General features: G+C 41.5%; 1 protein-coding gene across 1 annotated transcript in view; it reads right to left on the bottom strand.

Annotated features, from left to right (window-relative positions):
• The window catches only part of cacnb2b (calcium channel, voltage-dependent, beta 2b), a 37,181-nt gene that overhangs the window by 6,204 nt on the left and 13,340 nt on the right, over positions 1 to 17,637 (bottom strand). The window contains exons 2-9 of the mRNA XM_041948813.1: positions 7,117 to 7,182; positions 2,966 to 3,088; positions 2,641 to 2,780; positions 1,056 to 1,117; positions 937 to 962; positions 720 to 800; positions 516 to 574; positions 301 to 410 (exon numbers count right to left, since the gene is read on the bottom strand). Of these exons, the coding sequence (XP_041804747.1) occupies positions 301 to 410; positions 516 to 574; positions 720 to 800; positions 937 to 962; positions 1,056 to 1,117; positions 2,641 to 2,780; positions 2,966 to 3,088; positions 7,117 to 7,182 (667 nt within the window). The remainder of the gene's footprint in view (positions 1 to 300; positions 411 to 515; positions 575 to 719; positions 801 to 936; positions 963 to 1,055; positions 1,118 to 2,640; positions 2,781 to 2,965; positions 3,089 to 7,116; positions 7,183 to 17,637) is intronic.

Here is a 17,637-nt window from a genome sequence, read left to right as displayed (position 1 = left end):
ACAATGTTTTAATGAGATAAAGAAAAAGGTGAAAGTCTGACACATTCATTTCAGACCTGGGTCAGATATCAGTTGCTTGTTTTAAACTAATTAGTGTTGTAAGTGGGTGAGGTTTGCCACAAGGGACAACACAGCGAGTGCCGGAAAGCTAAGACAATTACTTGAAGTTATTTTAGAATTAAGTGTTCACTGCTGTTGCTGTTTCTATCTGAGGTAAACCCCAACCCTCCTACTCTGAGATAAAAGTGGTGCCAAAGATAATGACTGCTGGCTTCAGGCTGGGATGATGAAGCCGTGTACCTAAATTGGAGCGGGTGTTCGACCGGTCAATTAAGGCCTTTTTGCCCGGGTTGTTGAGGATGGACCGTTTAGCCAGAGAGATGTCTGCTGTGACCCGTGTAATAGTAATTCTGGAGAGGAGACAGAGAAACAGGGATTGTTACACAGTCGTGATTTCCATTATGATTTACTTCCACATAAAAGGTGCGACACTGACGACTTAAATCAGAACTTACCTGCCTTCAAATCGGTGTTTTAAAAAATCAAATAGTGCTTTTTGCATCATATCTGTAACCTGGAACCACAGAGGAAACATGGAATTTAGATTAAATTCCCCGCTATTCAGCACAAAATACCAGCATTTATTTCAGATTAGGTTTCTCGTCCTTTCAGCATCTGAAGCCCCTCACAAGAGCTTCTTAAGAGTGTGGCTGACTCACCTCTAAGCCCTTCAGTGATGGTCCCATTAGAACCACAGGACGCATTGTAGGCACTACATCATACATAGCCACCTGCTCCCCCTACACAAAGAAACACAAGTGTAATTCACTGTGCGAACGCCTGTGAATGCATGTTTACATTGCAAGCAGCATATCAGAGTGTGTTTGTGAGGAGGACTGTCTATATACTGAGAAACAACACGTTTCAGTCACTTACCGGCTTCTTTTTCACCTGCTGATTGGCTGTTCATGCAGAAGGATAAGAGAGGTGTTCAATGCTAACTCACCAATCATCCAAAAATACACCACAATTTTTGCACAATTCAGCACACTGACCTTGTGACGGAGGAGTATACTTCTTTGAGTTCATATCTTGAGCTGCTTGAGATGCTGCTTTGCTGAAGTGAGAGAAAAGTCCTGAATTAGCTCAGGTGTTTTTCCACTAAAGACGGAGACAAACAGGCTCGTCTTTACCGTTTAAAAGTCAGTGATTCAGCCGTGGTGAAAACAGAGCACCACGTTTCATAACAATAACATCGTTTGTGCTTACACACTGTTTATCCACTTATATAAGACACGGCTACATGAGGCTTAGAGGGTAAATCCCTTGAAGTGATTCAGCACACACAGTCACCACCGAAGCCAAATTTCCAAGATCCTCTAGATGTGTTTCTTTCAGTCTAACTGGGTCAAGTCAAAATCTTTCAGTCTGTAGTGGATCTTCCTGCCTGCAAGGCTGATTAGAGAGAAAACAGCCCACTGACTGAAGAAAAGGGAAAAACATTCCTACTTTTCATACTAGTTTTGCATGTTTGATAGTTGATTTTATACCAAGCTGAAATAAACAGACACAAAAGGAAAATGTTCTAAAAAGCTTTGGAAAAAGATCATCAGAAATATACTGCAAGTTCCTGACATTTGCAGTAAATGTGCTAAAACATGTATTGAATTTGGAGTTGTGTAAAGGCCCCTGAGCTGCAGCTGAATATTTAACGTAATTCTGGAAAAGTTGGGACACTGTGTGACACACAAATAAAACAGAATGTGTCAACTTTCTAATCCTCTTTGACATATACTCAAATTACAATAGTACAAAGACAATATATTAAATGTTTGACCTCATCAGCTTCATTGATTTTTATAAATATCTGCTTATTCTGAATTTGATGGAGCAACATGTTTCAAACAAGTTGGGACAGGAGCATCAAAAGACTGGGAAAGATGTGGAACGCTCCAAAAACACCTGTTTGGATCATTCCACAGGTAAACAGGTTGATTGGTAACAGGTGATAGTATCATGATTGGGTATGAAAGGAGCATCCTGGAAAGGCTCAGTCGTTCACAAGTAAGGATGGAGCGAGGGTCACCACTTTGTGAACACATGATTGGATAAATGATGTTACTACCTGCTCTCAGGAACACTTTCTAATACTGTTTGTTTTACTCTGCGTCCCAGCTTTTTGGAATTGGGGCTGTAATTACTTTTAATTACTTTTGAGTACTTTCGTGTAACTGATTACAGTTTTCAAGTATTGTTCCAACCAAAGACCAGACTGGAAACCAAACCAGCAAACTTTGTGTATTTGTTGGATACTTTTGTGTACTTGTGCACAGAGTGGAAGAAGTTAAATCAGCCATGTCCACGAAACAATTCCTGGTGGGACCCTTTCACACCTCTCTGGTCAGAACACAGTTTGCCAGTCTGTGGCTGTTTTCAAAGAGCATCAGCTGAATGCCTGAAATGTCATCTAATCCTCTGTTTTTCACTCTGTACTGATGTTTTGCTTGTACGTGTGCTGGACCAATAAAGATTATTATTAGGATTACAAGATACGTCACCACGCCACAGCGTGGGCTTGTGTGCTCGTTTGTAACCCTGTTGCACTGAAGCTTGTGGAAAAGAGAGACATGCTGCACATACTTGGCTAAGGCCTTGGCAGCCTTCCTCGCCTGGACTTCTCTTCTGATGAGAATGGTTTCCAGGTTGACTGGACTGGGGATGAAGCCCACCACACCATCCTCCTTCACCGGCCGTCCGATCCACCACTCATTGTTAAACTTCTGGTCATTGAAAACAAAATAAACATGTAAATTCAAGGCTTGAATCACAGGCCTGGCTCACATGTAGTTTTACTCTGATTATGTTAATAAATCAGAGCTGGCTCAGTAATGTGTGTGTGTGTGTGTGTGTGTGTGTGTGTGTGTGTGTGTGTGTGTGTGTGTGTGTGTGTGTGCTTGTTTCAAACCTCTTTGACATGGAGGAAGTCTCTGGCCTCGAAGGTGACGGCCTGGCCCGGTACGGGAACGTTGTCGTCGTCTGCTGGCGTGTAAGAGAAGTTGCAACGTACCGCGAATGCCACAGGCTTGTACTGAGGACACAGGACAGGTGTTCACACAAGGTGCTGTTACTAATGCAAATCACTGCCTTCTGAAATTCCTACATTTCACATATACACATAGATATTTTTACACAAAAAAATCACTTTCTGCTGATAAAATACTTTACAATGAATCTACACACTGAAAACAATCAGGAACAAATAATATTGTGAGTGAGGTTATGTCTTGTATGCAGTGGTTGGATATAATAAGTACATTTGCTCAAGTACTGTAGTTAAGTGCAGCTTTGAGGTGCTTGTACTTATACTTAATTACATCCATTTTATGCCACTTTATACTTTTATACTTCTCCAAATTTTTTAAAAGCAAATATTTAAGTTTAAAGGCAAATATTTAACTAAATATATAACCCAACAGTACAAAGAGTAGTTAAAATTACCTCAATCTTCATCAGCTGCAACATTAGCGATGCTTACATAATTGCATTAATAATTATGGTCTAATAAGAAATATATTACTTTGAAGTAAGCCCTTCTGCATAATGTGTATGTTTGCTTATAGTAGTTGAAGTATATTTCAATAGTAATGCTTTTGTACTTTCACTTAAGTAAAAGATCCAAAAACATCTTTCACATCTTCTTGTACATGGCTGCTCTATAAGTCGCTAACATGTGCTAGTTGTTTTTTTTTCATTTAGCACTGCGCTTTTCCTGCTACCACAGTGGGCCAAAACAGCTCTGCAGCTTACTGTTAACAGCTAGTTATTTACAGCATTTGACCTTATGTATTAAAGGCAGATTAATAAATAATGCAAACCTGTTTAAGTAGCCAGTATTTGGCAAAGATATCAAAAGATATTGCAGATATACAGAAGCTAGCCTGTGTCACGGAAAAAAAAAGCTCTGGAATTCATTTTTGTCCAAAAATGACTAATTTGTGCTCTCAAGTAATTAATTTGTGAGCACAAAGTAACAAAATATAGCATTAAACAATATCATTCACATAGGTGGGATACTAGACAGAAACACATTAATTAAGAGGTAAAATTCAAAGTACAGCCACACATCTAAACTGAAGTGCAGTGAATCCCAGCAGCTCATTTAGATCACATCGTCCATGTTATCAGCTGCTTTAGTTTAGTATTCTGCCTCACTGTCACGGCTTACTGGACAGAGCTACAGTTAATGTTATTAGAGACACCGGTTTCTTTCCTACGACGACAAACCAACATGTTTGCTGTGAAAAACCTCTACTGCAGCTTCCTCGCTGCTGCGCCGTAGCTCCTGCGTGCTTCCCTCCGACTGAATGCCTGTTGGAGTTGTAATCCTATCAGAGTCAAATGTCAGTGGCATGCAGATCAAGCTGCTAATTACTCCACTTTGGAAAGATGAGGCTGTGGTAGAGGCTGCGGGGTCAGCAGGGGACGGGCCGAGCGAGGGCCGCCTTAATTACCGAGCACCGGTGGGAGCACATTAAATCTGCGGGGGAGGATTTAATTCAATATTCAATGGGACGTGTATCAGCAGGCGCTGCTTAAGAAAGGGGAAGAGTCAGCTGTGATAATATGATGTATTTGTGTGGTGACCTTCGTGGTCATTATGCTTACAAAAATCCCAACAACAACAGTGGATACCCCGCAGTGATAGACCGTACAGGACAATCTGACAACAAGCTCCATTCAACAGGCTGGAACAGTTGGCTGGGATAACTTGATTTAGTTTCAAACTGCTTTTAAATTTTGGCAGGACTGAGAGTATTTTTCTCCTGAAAATGCCCTCTGCAGATATTTTCACAGATATGAAATATGTTTTGTACTTCAAATGGCATTTAAGTATTAAAGATGGTGGCTTTGAAAGCATAAAGCACTGCTGCTTTGAACACAAGCAAACAGACGACCATCAGTTAACGATGGAAGGATTCTGTCTGTCTGATTTTCTCCACAACCAGTCATTCCACTGATTGGGATGGGATGCGATCATCTGCTGCTGGTCTACTGGAGGTTTCCAGCAACAGTTGAAAGAAAATCAGGGGTGCAGCTGTTGTCCATTACGCCCTGAAGTCCTTCACTTTAGCCTTTAACTAACTAGCTATGACTTCCTGATAGAGGTCTGAAACTTCTGCACTGCTGCAGTGTTTTATTTGACTTGATTTTATGCTTCTATATAATCTTTTTAAACTATGCTTTATTGTTTTATGCTGTAATTTGATGATCTATCCTTATTTTTATTTTCATCCTTATTCTACTCTCTTTTTATCAATATTGTATTATTTTACTCTATGGTTTTTTTATGCATTGTGCTATTTTTGTTTTTATCCTTATCATTATCAAGCGGGTTTTATTCTCCATCTTACTTATATTCATTTTTTAATCTGTTCATTCTGTCTTTTCTATGTAAAGCACTCATGTGGTGCTTGTGATTTCTTTCTTGTAAAAGACTTTAAGATGCAATTCCTGTGAAAAAGGTGCTATACAAATAAAGTTTATTATTATTATTATTATTATTATTATTATTATTATTATTATATATTAGTAGTGCGTTGCTACTACCACATTTATTGAGAAGGGACCTCTATTAACTGCTACACCTCCACCTGCTGGGTACAGCTTGCTCTCCATCACTCACTGCACTCAAGAACAGATGAAGACCAGAGATGTTAAGTTGCAACAAAATCTTGAAAGATTTCATTAAACTCAAACATTTCAAGCATCAGTGATGTATCTCTCAGCCTGCTCTCGGTCAGCAGTGGCAGCAGGGTCAGGGCTCAGGACTCAATGCAGCAGAGTGTGAAGCTGTTTGGATTGGCACATTTTCACCGGGCGCTGCACTAGTTTCTGCAACTTTCCCCACTCTGACATTCACACCCACTTCACCCAGTGATTGGCCAGCTGTGCCAAGGTGAGAAGTAAGTCAGGCTCTGTTTTTTTTTTAATTCTTGACACAATGATTCTTGTCACTTTTTTACGGTGAACAGCCAAGTGAAACACCACGAAGGGTGATGCCAGGAGAGACGATCAGAAAATGTGCTCGATTATCTCCATATTTCCACATCTCCATTTCTGCTCTCTATGATGGCAGGCTTTTAACACCTAGAAACTCTTTTGATTTCCTACTGAAAGCCATTTGAACCACTTCTTCTTCTAGTATAACCCGGCTCTAATGCTAAGTGTAGAGCCAACCAGACGGTTAAACTAAAATAAACACCTCATTTTCAAACATCAAATGATTGGAGTATTCATCAGCTTTTAGCCTCAACTGATCATTTCCATTGCGTTGGGCTTGTTTTCTGCTGCGCTTTTTGTTTCTTAAGGCTCCAATCTTGTGGTCAAATTCCCAAATGTGTTCCTTAATTAACAACGCATGTACTGCAGGTGTATGAGGCCTAATGGATCAGAAAATGAAATACATGTCATGACTCTGTCCTGTTGTCTGTGTCATTTCATACTGGTCTGGACTGGTTCTCAACATAAAGGTTGCAAAAATAAATCTGATGGGTTGCAAGATGATTGTAGGGAAAGGGAAGAAGAAGGAAAAACATTTCTGCTCCACGAGATAAAAAATAACTTTTTTCTTTTCAAAACCATAAAAATGAAGCAAGCTGAAAACATCAATTTTTTGTTAAACTGCTCACAACTCATGGAGCTGCGACAAGGGACCACCAGCAGGCATGATGACTGTAAAGGGTCAAAGCCAATGAGGCTGGGAACAGTGGACTAATTAATAAGTAAATAACATTATCAGCTGCATTCGTCTGGTTGCTCTCAGTGGAAATATATTGCTATGTCGCTACAAAGCAGTCGACACAACTGAATCAGCAATAATCAATATCCTTGATTATTATCATTCACCAGACATTGAGCACATAAAGGGATAACAAGGAAGAAGACTGCAGTGACTAATTTTAATAGCAGGATATTGCTCTGCCAATCTGATGTTCCAATGTCTGTGTTTCCTGTCTGTGATGTAATCACGTCCTTGCGAGCAGCCTCGCTGGAAAATGAGCGTGCGAGGGCCGCGGCGGGCGTGTCGGGTCGGCTGATGAAAGAGCGAGAAAGTACCTTGGCCTTCTCCAGCTGCACCTGAGCGTTTCTTTCCTCAACGGCATCCGAGTCCTGACGCTCTCCCTGCAGGAGAGACACAGTAATGGCGGTTAGCTCAATCAATCCTCTGCATTGATTTGATCATTGTGCATTTACCGTGGACTCGCTCCGATCAGTCACTCACTCAGTAGAGTTTTTTTCAAGATGTGGATGAAAAATTAAGAAAACAAGTAAGAAAACAACGAGATATCTAATGGAACAAAACAACCAACATTTGCTCCTTCAAAACAACCTAAGTACACACACACACACAACACTGAGATTCTAATGCATCCCAAATCATCAGAAGTTAAATGAGAAGGTAGAGTCATTGTGCCTCCTTAAAGTTGGGAGACTTGATGACACAATGTCAAAATTGCTGCAGCACAAACGGGGATATCTTGATTTATATGGGTCATGCTCTAAAAACACTGGGTCCTACACTTCCCATAATGCACCTAAATAACCTGAACCCTACGTTAGACCCCCCCCCTCCCCAGCCTGGTTTCAAACTCCACACCCCCAGCTGTAATCCATGCTTCATTTTTTTTAGTCAAAATCTCCAAGTCCAAGCCAACAGTACACAAGTGGGTCACTTATATTTCCTCAGACATGACAAAGCTCCTCCAGAGCCACAGATATTATTCAGCTGTTCTCACAGGCTGAGTGGTGTTTCCCTGTCACTAAAAACAACATGAGGTCGGTGGACTGCACCTTTAAATTCACTAAATGAGCGACCTGGGAGCAGCCATGTGAGGACAAGTGGACAGTTAGTGTTCTGGGACATGATTCATAGATACTGAAATATAAATTAGTCTTTGAAGCGGAGAAACAAATTATTTTCAGAATTAAAGGACTTTTTTTAAAGAACTCTTTTTGACCACAGCTGCTTGTTCATTGATACAGCATCATGCTTCTGCAGCCATTCTCTCTCTTTTGTTTTTTGAGGGTCGTCTGCATTTTGTATTAGCTTTATATGGATCAGGTCTCTATTTCTGAAAATGCATTCATGCACATAGAGCTCGTAGGTAGGTTTTCCATCTGCTTTGGATCAATTCCAACATTTTGGACATGTGAAATTCTCAATCTCTTATGCAAATGAAGCAGCAGGATGGACACATGGATCAATTTAAATAATGATTTATTGACTGAAGACTGTTTTTGATTTAAAAAAAATAAATCAAAAATTACTAGCTCCCAAAATGAGGTTATGTTTTTGGTTTCGTTTGTGTGTTTTTCAGCAGGATTACAGAAAAACTGCTGGCCCGATTTTCATGAAACTTGCTGGAAGAGTGTAACATAGGCCGAGGAAGAACCCATTAAATTGTGAAGCAGATCTGAATCATGGGGTGGATGCATTAATCATTTTTCCTCTTTTTCTTTCTTTTCTTTTCTTTAATGTTGCGACATTTAGGGCATTTGTAAATAAACACATCATGCAACTAATTATACTCTTACTCATTTTGAAATGTGAATTCTCTGCAACAAACTCCTGCAGAGACATTAAGAAAAATTGTTCTTTATGCTTCAAGAGAACAAGTAATAATTCAGAGGTACATAATGAATGCACAGTGGAGATGATGAGGCTTCAGATAGGCACAACTATATTTTGACATAATTCTAATAGTTTGGCAAATATATCCAGACATAAACAGTGGTTGCGCTTGCTGAATCATTGAAGAATAGACAATCGGCCTCGGGTGGAGGGCTGCGTCATCCGAGCGCCCTGTTAGTTTATATTGTTCTATCAATTCAATTCCACAAAACTTCTTAAAATCCCAGCCCTAATTCAAAGTGACTGAACACTTCGCTGTTAAGCTCTTGACCTCATAACATCTCCAAGACATGCCTTCCCATTTACTGTCCCTTTTCCCAGAAACTCTCCTGCCTTTAATTGTCAGGAAGTGTTGCAACAGATCCCTCCAGGGACGCTCAGGTTTATGTGCCATGTGTCCCAGAGATTAGATTGTCCCCTCAAAGACATGGTAATTAATGCCCTCTGTGTCATAGCCAGGAGGAGGCACAGCCCTCTGCGTCAATCTGGCATTCAAGATACACACTTGCATCCTAAAGTCACAAATCAGCTCTCTCTCTTATTGGAGACGGTCTGCTCAGTCTGATGCATTTTAACAACACAGGGATCCTGTGAGTCCTCTGTGACTTCCACTGTGTCGAACCCAATACTCTCAGGTCTAATCTCAAATTGTTGCTGTGTATATTAATGACAAGAAACTTAAGCAAAAGGTCACAATATTTTACACTGCATGTCATTTTTTTGCTCAATAGAACGTTTTGTAAAGCCACATTTTCGTCGACTGTATCAGAAAGGCGTTGCTGTGACACATACTGAAAATAGGAAAAATGATCTCTTAGGCTCATATTGACAGAGCCTGACAGAGCTGACTGCACTCCCCTGTAGCTGAGCCTCTTCAACTCAACCTCAAATTAAAAATGCATTTTGTAGGAGGCAGTTTTACAAACTGAAATGTAAAAATGTGTTGTTAGGAGTTATGCGGTGGAACTTCTGGCATTGACTGTCTGCAGCTTCCCACAGAGTGTTGTCATCAAAGGAGGTTTGGTACCATCGTGACTCTACAGAGGCGTCTACTCAGAGGTCCACTACACAAACGAGACTCAACATGCTAATCAGTTAGCTTTAGAGGTGTTGGTATGTGTATTTTTGACCTTGGATGCTAAGCTAAGCTAACTATGTCCCAACTCCAGCTCTGTACTTAACACACGAGCATAACACTGGTATTGATCATCTCATGTAACTCCTAGAAAGACAGCAAAACAGTTTATTTCCAAAACGCTGAAGTATTCCCTGAACCAAGCATTTTAGGAGCTTAACACTGACAACATGTGGGACATAAACCACCCACCAAAGATTCCACTCTGTGATTTCTGAGAGGATGTTAAACTAACTGAACATGGTCAAGGCAGCGATTATGTTTCCTCCAAAACATCTTCAGCACTCCAAAATATGAGAACATATTTTGTAGGAGGCATATTAAATAGAGTCAAAGAACACACTGGGTGAATATCCAGACTCATGCTCAACCAGCAGAGAACAGGTTCCCTTGGCTCTTCTTTATCCCGTCTGCTCCTGTTCTCCGTGTTATTCCTAATGAGTGCACACTGACAGTCAGACGCTCTACCTCTGACGATAGCCTGTGTTTGCAGCTGGTGTGGCAAAATATTTAAGTGGCAACACAGTGTCTTCTGGCAGATAATGTTAATGGAGTTGAACTTAAAGGAGGAAACCCATCCAGTGTCAAAATTCATCTCAACTGCCAAGATAAAGAAGAGGTCACAGATGACTTACAGAGAGCTAATAATATGAAGCACAATGCAAGCCAGAAAAAAAGGGCTGCGGTCATGAAACACTAGAAAAAAAAGGAGAGAAAACTTCAGCACTGGCGACCAATATCATATTCAAACAGTGCCAACAAACAAACAAACAAACAAAATCATTTGAAAAAGCGAAAAACCTCAGAGGCAAATACAGCCTCAAATAATGTGACAGAAGAAGAAGGACATGATGCGCGTATTAACAAGGTGGGACAGTGTTGGTGATTAGCAGAGAGAATAAGCTGTAGAATAAGCAGAAGGATGCAGTGGAGACAATGTCAAGGCAGAGAATTCAACATGATGAGGAGGGACAAGAGGAGGAGGAGGAAGCAAATCTCCCCGGGGCAGAATTATGCCCAGGCATGGGTTTTTGTTTACCCACGGCGGGTGTAGACATCTGTTCGCACAGCACCCGCCTCTCCCGCAAGCCAATGTCACCCAGCCAATAGTACAAAACGCCCCCGCTGAATTATTAAACAATGTTGAGCTCGCTGCTGCAGGTGAGTGGAGAAATCTACTGCCTGGGTGACGGGGGGAGATGCAAAGGTTAGGGAATTATATGAATGATTATTATGAACACTTGCTTTTTTTTCCTGCATTAGTGTTGACTTGAATATTTACTATTTTGTGATCAGGGAAGTCAGCATTTTTCACTATGTTCTGACGTTTTATGGACAAAATGCTGCATTGTATCCTACTGAAAATAATAGTAAATCATTTTACAGAACACCTTTTGTGACATGAAACAAGGGCTTTGATATGAATCAGGTCAGAGGAATCTTCCTCTTTATTTACCAATAAATTCCTGAGCTATATTAAACTACTTCCTATTACTTATCCATCTCTTTTTATCATGTGCTTTCCTTAAAAAAAGTCAAATATGACTCCATTAATTTTCTAATTCAGTCTTTTATTCAAACTCTGTACCCTCACTCATCCTCCCTTCTTTCCTCTCTCTTCCTCTCCTCTTTCCTGCTCCTCCCTGTTGGAGAGCCAACCCAGCCCATTAACGTGATGAGGAAGGTGGGCAAAGGGAGGTGGAGGTGGAAGGTGGTGGGAGGCTGGGCAGACAAGTCGAGCCACGTTCTTTCATGTGCTACCTGAAGGTGACTCCTTTCCCGCTCAAAAGCGTTTACACAGCTCTTTCGACACGTGCCAGGGGAGTACATTAGGAGAGGAGCGTCTGATTGGGGAGATGGACTCCATCACTAAACTGAAATAATCAGAGCCATCGAGTCACCAGGAGCCAGCTGGCTGGTCTGGAGCACTGCGATTCCCCAGAGGACAAACTGAACTCTGGACGGGGTCTTAAACAAATGCTGAGATGCAGGTTATGTTCACATTCGGGATGTTTCAAGCATATTTATAACAAGATGTAACACAGTAAACACACCAAAGGAATACCTGAAAACTAATGTTCATGCTCTCATGTTACACTCTTCTTAATAACTCATTCAGCTCAGTCTTAGTGACACATCGTCTTATCCGCTGTATGAAAGACCATCCTGGATGTTTCCAGTTGAAAAGCTCAGGCAGGCAGCTGTGCACTGCTCTTCATCCTCCTCCTCTTGTAAAACCAAAACATACAGTTTGAAAACACTTAGAGTGTTGTCCGTCCTTTGACAAGCTTGGTTTTGAGTCCATCTCGAGTGGTTCAGAAGACTCAAAAAATGACTGGAAAAGGCCAGGAATAGGTAAAATGTGCACTTAGAGGATATGGACTAAGTAATTGGTTTGGCAAATGTGTGCCAGGTTAACATCCAACACACACACACACATAGCTGCTTCCCTAGTTTCCTTCTCAGTCAAGAGCATGCAACACACGCTTTCGACTGCAAACAAATCCAAAATCAAAAACTGCACTTACAGTAAAATGTCCATTTTAAAAATGTCTCCTGCATTGATAAAGCTCTACAAAAACTAAAGGACGCTACAAATGTGGTTTACCTCATATGGTTAAACTGTTTACAACCTGTGTGGTGAACTTGCAGCTGGTTGTGCTGGTCTTCGTTGTAAGGCTTTCCCCTAAATCGTACCTCAGCTCTCATTTTGCTGAATAAAAGGTCATCATGACCAAAAGGAATTAAGGCCAAAACTACAATAAATAAGATAAAAATCTGGAAATTGTGGTTTAATGGGTTTTTGTGGTATTATTTGGAGCTGTAAAGGGCAGCCCTCACATATATACGGTAGAAGAAACATCTGTGATAGAATCTCAAAGAAACATCCATCCATCCATCCATCCATCCATCCAACTGTTGCTCAGCTCTGCCGTTTTTTTTCTGTTTCTTAATTTTGGACTCATTTCATCTTCCGTCTTCTCCACTGAACAATACCCCGAGCTTAGCAGGAGCAGCAAATATCCATTTTAACAGACAGTGTCACAGAGGCTGCTGTGGCTCAGGAGGTAGAGCATGTTGTCCGCTAATGCTGGTTCGACCCCCCGGCCCCTGCAATCTGCACCTCAAAGTGCTCTTGGACAAGACACTGAACCCCAAACTGCGGCGCATGAGTGTGTGTGAACAGATGTGCATCGAGCTTTGGATAAAAGGGGCTGCATCACTGCGGTTGGCAGGTTGGCACCTTGCATGGCAGCCGCGTATGAATGTTGACATGTGCAGTAAATTTGAGTGGTCTGTAGACTAGAAAAGCATTATAGAGACACAGTCCATTTACCATCCACTTACTAAAGATACCAGATGCTGCTGCACACTCCCTCATGTTTCCATGGCAACCATTGAGAGAAATGTGCCACCTCAGCATAAATGACTCCCACTGATGAAAATTCTTCTTCTATTGTAACTTGTATGCTGCATCAGCAGAGAAAAAAAATCATCCTCCGTACCGACAGGTGTCTTCCAAGCGTTGAGTGAAATTCACTACATCCTCAATGACTGATTAAAAGGCACTAACACTCATTGAACAGTGCATTGAAATCAATGGGAGATCCATAGAGAAGCTACTGAACTGACAGTCAGAGCTCCACAGAGAATACCCGAGTCCACTTGGCAGTGTTCAACACCACCTCTACTGTACATCTCACAGTGGAAGACGTCAAACATCTAACGGTAAAGTGTCATTCATGCTGGTTACATGCCAGTCACACAAATTAAAACACACACACACACACACACACACACACACACACACACACACACACACACACACACACACACACAGGAACAGAAAGGAGGATGATCTAAAAATGAAGAATAGCAGCAGATTCTGGCTTACCCTGCATGGTATGTGCATCTTTCTCGTGTGGCGCAGAGCAATTGAGCATCAGTACAAAATTTAAGCAGCAAAAGGTCCACATGGAAGCAGCAGTGGTGAGAGGATGTGAAACTCCACAGTGACTGAGAGAGGAGTTTGCAGCACTTAAGGCTAGATGAAGAGTGGGTGGCAGATTACAGGGGTGGATGTGTGAGTTTGCCTGGTTGGGTGGACGCTGTTGTTCTTATTGTTTGCATTGGGAGATGAAGTGTGTGTGTTCTGAATACTTTTGGGGACACATTTCAGACCAAAGACCAGTTAATTGGGGACGGCTTGTCCAATTGAGGATGAAAGTTGTGTCCCCAATGGTGAAAAAGCTCAATTTTGGTCAGTGGTGAAGGTTAGGGTTAGGGGGAGGTTAGGGTTAGACCAGTCGTGGTAATGTTTAGGATGAGTTTCCAGGAAATGGATGTAAGTTAAAGTAGTGTCCTCTGAAATAACAGAAACTATGTGTGTGTGACAGTGTGCTTTCACATCCCTGCAGCTTCTTGCGCCTAGCTGACTGCTCCCCAGGTAGCTAGGAAAAGACAACTAGGGTTAAAAGTTTCCACACCACAGCAAGCAGCTCTAGTATGAGCAGATCTGTGACGCCCTTAGGCCTGCGGCAATTGAGTATCTTGTCAGGTGACAACTTCGTGAAGAACGGTGAGCTCCAGAGCCTGGTCGTTGATGGTGTGTGGAAACACCATGACCATCACCATCCAATGCCCTGCCAAACACATTCGTCATACAGGATTTTGTTTATCTCAACTCGTGATGGGGGGCTGCCAAGCTTTCACAAACATATGCAAAAATGTACATGCAAGTGCATACAAAGGTTTGCAAGAATTAAACACTGACTAATGTAGAGACACTTTAAACTCAATGTGATCAAGGAATTTTCAACCTGCATCAAGTTCAGCTGGTCAAAAACTGCCAAGAAATACCTAACAATACAATAAATCTGCAAAAAAAAGTGCTGATTGCAACTTACTTTATTCATGTCTTAATGTTAGAATTGATGTGTCTTGTTTCACATACTGTCCCATGCCCGTCCTGTCTGTCTCATCCATCTGTGCAGTGTTTACACAGTTGTTGCTGTGTCCTCACATGAGAATACTGAGACTCAGTATCAACAAAATGAGCTGATCTCAGGATTTGCAGGAAAAAGGTGTCCGGCAACAAACACACATAAAGTGTAAATTATGCATAAACGCCCACAGGGGTGTACAGATAACAGATTCTGCCTGCCTTCAAGTGCCAGTCCCCTAAAATCGCCCATGCAGCAAATAAACTGAACTTTTACTTCTAAAACCGTGGACGCCAAATTAACTCCACCCATTCACATCTCTATTGGAGAGCAGCCTGTGGCGCTTGACTTGTCAGTGCGGTCCTGAATCGGAGTTTCACAACCAGCACCAAAGTGTGCTTTTCCTGTGAGGGTTCAAAGCACATCTGCTGGTTTTGGTTGACAGAGTATTAAAGCAGCACCCTGTTTGTGAGTTTGGCCGCTTTTAAAGATGCCATAATCTTTCATGCAAGAAGATCAAAGCTGCAATATGTTTATTCATATCTCAGAATATTCTAGTTGATCTGCAGAAACATTTGGAGGTATTAAATTAGTAAGCTTCATTAAAACCTTGCTGGTGACCTCCAGTAGATAGAGTCGTACATGAAAAAGGACAAAAACACTGCCTGCGTCCCAAACAGTCTTTACCACAGTTCATTGTTGTCTGTGGAGCAGGTCACTAATCTAATTGTGACTAATTTCCTGTCAGCCCACTAATAAGCTGCTGGCACTGAGCCCAGGTGTTCAAAACTTTCTCATTTTCACCTGTAAATATTTTCTTGTATTGGCTCTTTCTGCTAATGAGAAGCAGTGAAATTTAATCTGATAACACCAGTCCTCTTGCAATTTAGCTGCCATTCATTTACTTTGATGTGTTATTCAGCTTACTGCGATGATTTCATTGCTGCTCTGTCTCGTCTTCATTAACAGCCCAGTCGTTTGCATGCTGTGTCTGTTCCTATCCAGTTTTCTCCAAGCCCTGTCTAATCAGCTGCTTTGCATCATCTGTCTGAAGGAGACTGGCTCCATGCCCTCTGCCTGATGCTACCATGGAGCAGATATGGCTCGGCTGGCACCGCCACCTTTACTTTGGCATAAGTCTCCGTCTGTGGAGTTAAAGGCTGCATTACGGCTCTTTAGATATCCAATTACAGATCAAGAGGGGCAGTGAATCTGTACAGAGCACTAAATGTAATTTGTGTCTATACAGTACGTTAATATGGGTTTGATTACTTAAGGTGCCAATTTGTGGTTACAAATTAAAGTAAAACTTTATAGTGGAAATTACCTCAATAAAGCCCACCTCCTTAGCTACTGTTGCTACACCTGTTTTCCATTCTTTCATATACGTACATGTGCAGTTCACCATGATAGCTGCGCCAAATTTACCACTAAATTACCACTTACTTTATTATTTAAAAGCAAATTTTTCATTTATAGCCGATGACTGTGGATACTGTTGGCTGAAATGACAACTACTGCAGCAGATTTCATCAGCCGGAGCTAACTAGCCCATAAAGCTAACGTCAGCTTGCGGGTTGAAAGCGCCACGTCTGGCTGACTTTAATGTTCAGTATGGACTCTATTCAAAGACACATGGTATCAGGCTAAAAGACGGAGGCTAAAGCTGCTCCTGCACTGCAGTGTAGGGTTACTTAATCCTATTGTTAAATATGATGAAATCACATATATTTAATTCAACACATAATGTAGTAAGAAATGCCGCTGGCCTTGCAAACAGCTAGCTGGACATGCAGACGTGTACAGCTTACATTGTTTAGTCCACTCTAGGGATGTCAGCTTTAGTTTGTTTTGCTGTCGATAACCAGTAGCTAACCAGTTAACTTTGAGCTGAAGGGCACAGAGGACTGCTTCTCTCAGTTAGCATTGACAGTGACAGGTAGCTGTGATGTAGCTTTCGCTTGTGAGAGCCGTACAACAGTGGGTGGTCAGAGCTAGCTTGTTTGCCCTAGCTAGCTTAATTTTTAGCTCATCCTTCTTCTCCTTAAAAGTTTTTTTCAGTGCTTTTAGTCACAGTAGCTCTTGTTGCATGCCGCACTACACAACGTATTGATCTCATTCTGCACACCAACAGGATGATGGCCACGGACCTGTATGAATCCCACTTTCTGCCCCTGGCTATCAGCGATGTGATCTTGGCTGTGAGTCGTACTCCGACATGTCCACCAGGTGCTTATTCTGAATGTGGTACAGCGCAGTGCTGCTATGCTAAACAGAAGATTAGCATCACACAACTTACATTTACCTTTTAGAAGGAAATGCCCCCATACTGAGATTCGTTCAGCCCACTTAATTTTCACCTCTAAAGCTTTTCACACTGCGTTTAGCCCCAGGCTGAGGGAGCCATTATCCCCGGGCTAAGTAAAGCAGTTAGCGGAGTGTGTGTGTATGCAAATTAACTTATAGATCGACATAGGTAACTTATATTCAAAAATATAGGCGTTGACATGCCTAATGCACTCCTTACACTTTTAGTGTTGGGGTGGGTAAACAAAAAGAAACCACCATCCAATCTCTTTATATACAGAGTGTTGCTATACAGCCTCGTGCATACGGCCTGAAAATGTACGATTTTACTCGGGGTTTAGCAAACAGTCAGTTCTGTTTGGATTCATTTCTTTTCGTGTAGGATCAGGGCTCACCCTGAATGTAAAAGTAATAACACAAGAGAAGCATCAATTTTTTAACATCATATACAATGTTCATATCATTTGGGGTTAATGACTACCCATTCACAGCATTTAACTACTACTACAGAAAATCTGCACATTTGAAGGAACATCAAAAAGGAAAAAAAATATTTGCCT

This window comes from Chelmon rostratus, chromosome 12, assembly GCF_017976325.1.
Source record: "Chelmon rostratus isolate fCheRos1 chromosome 12, fCheRos1.pri, whole genome shotgun sequence".
Taxonomy (NCBI): Eukaryota; Metazoa; Chordata; class Actinopteri; order Chaetodontiformes; family Chaetodontidae; genus Chelmon; species Chelmon rostratus.
The sequence above is the reverse complement of the archived record's forward strand: the minus strand, read 5'-3'. Positions and strand labels throughout refer to the sequence as shown.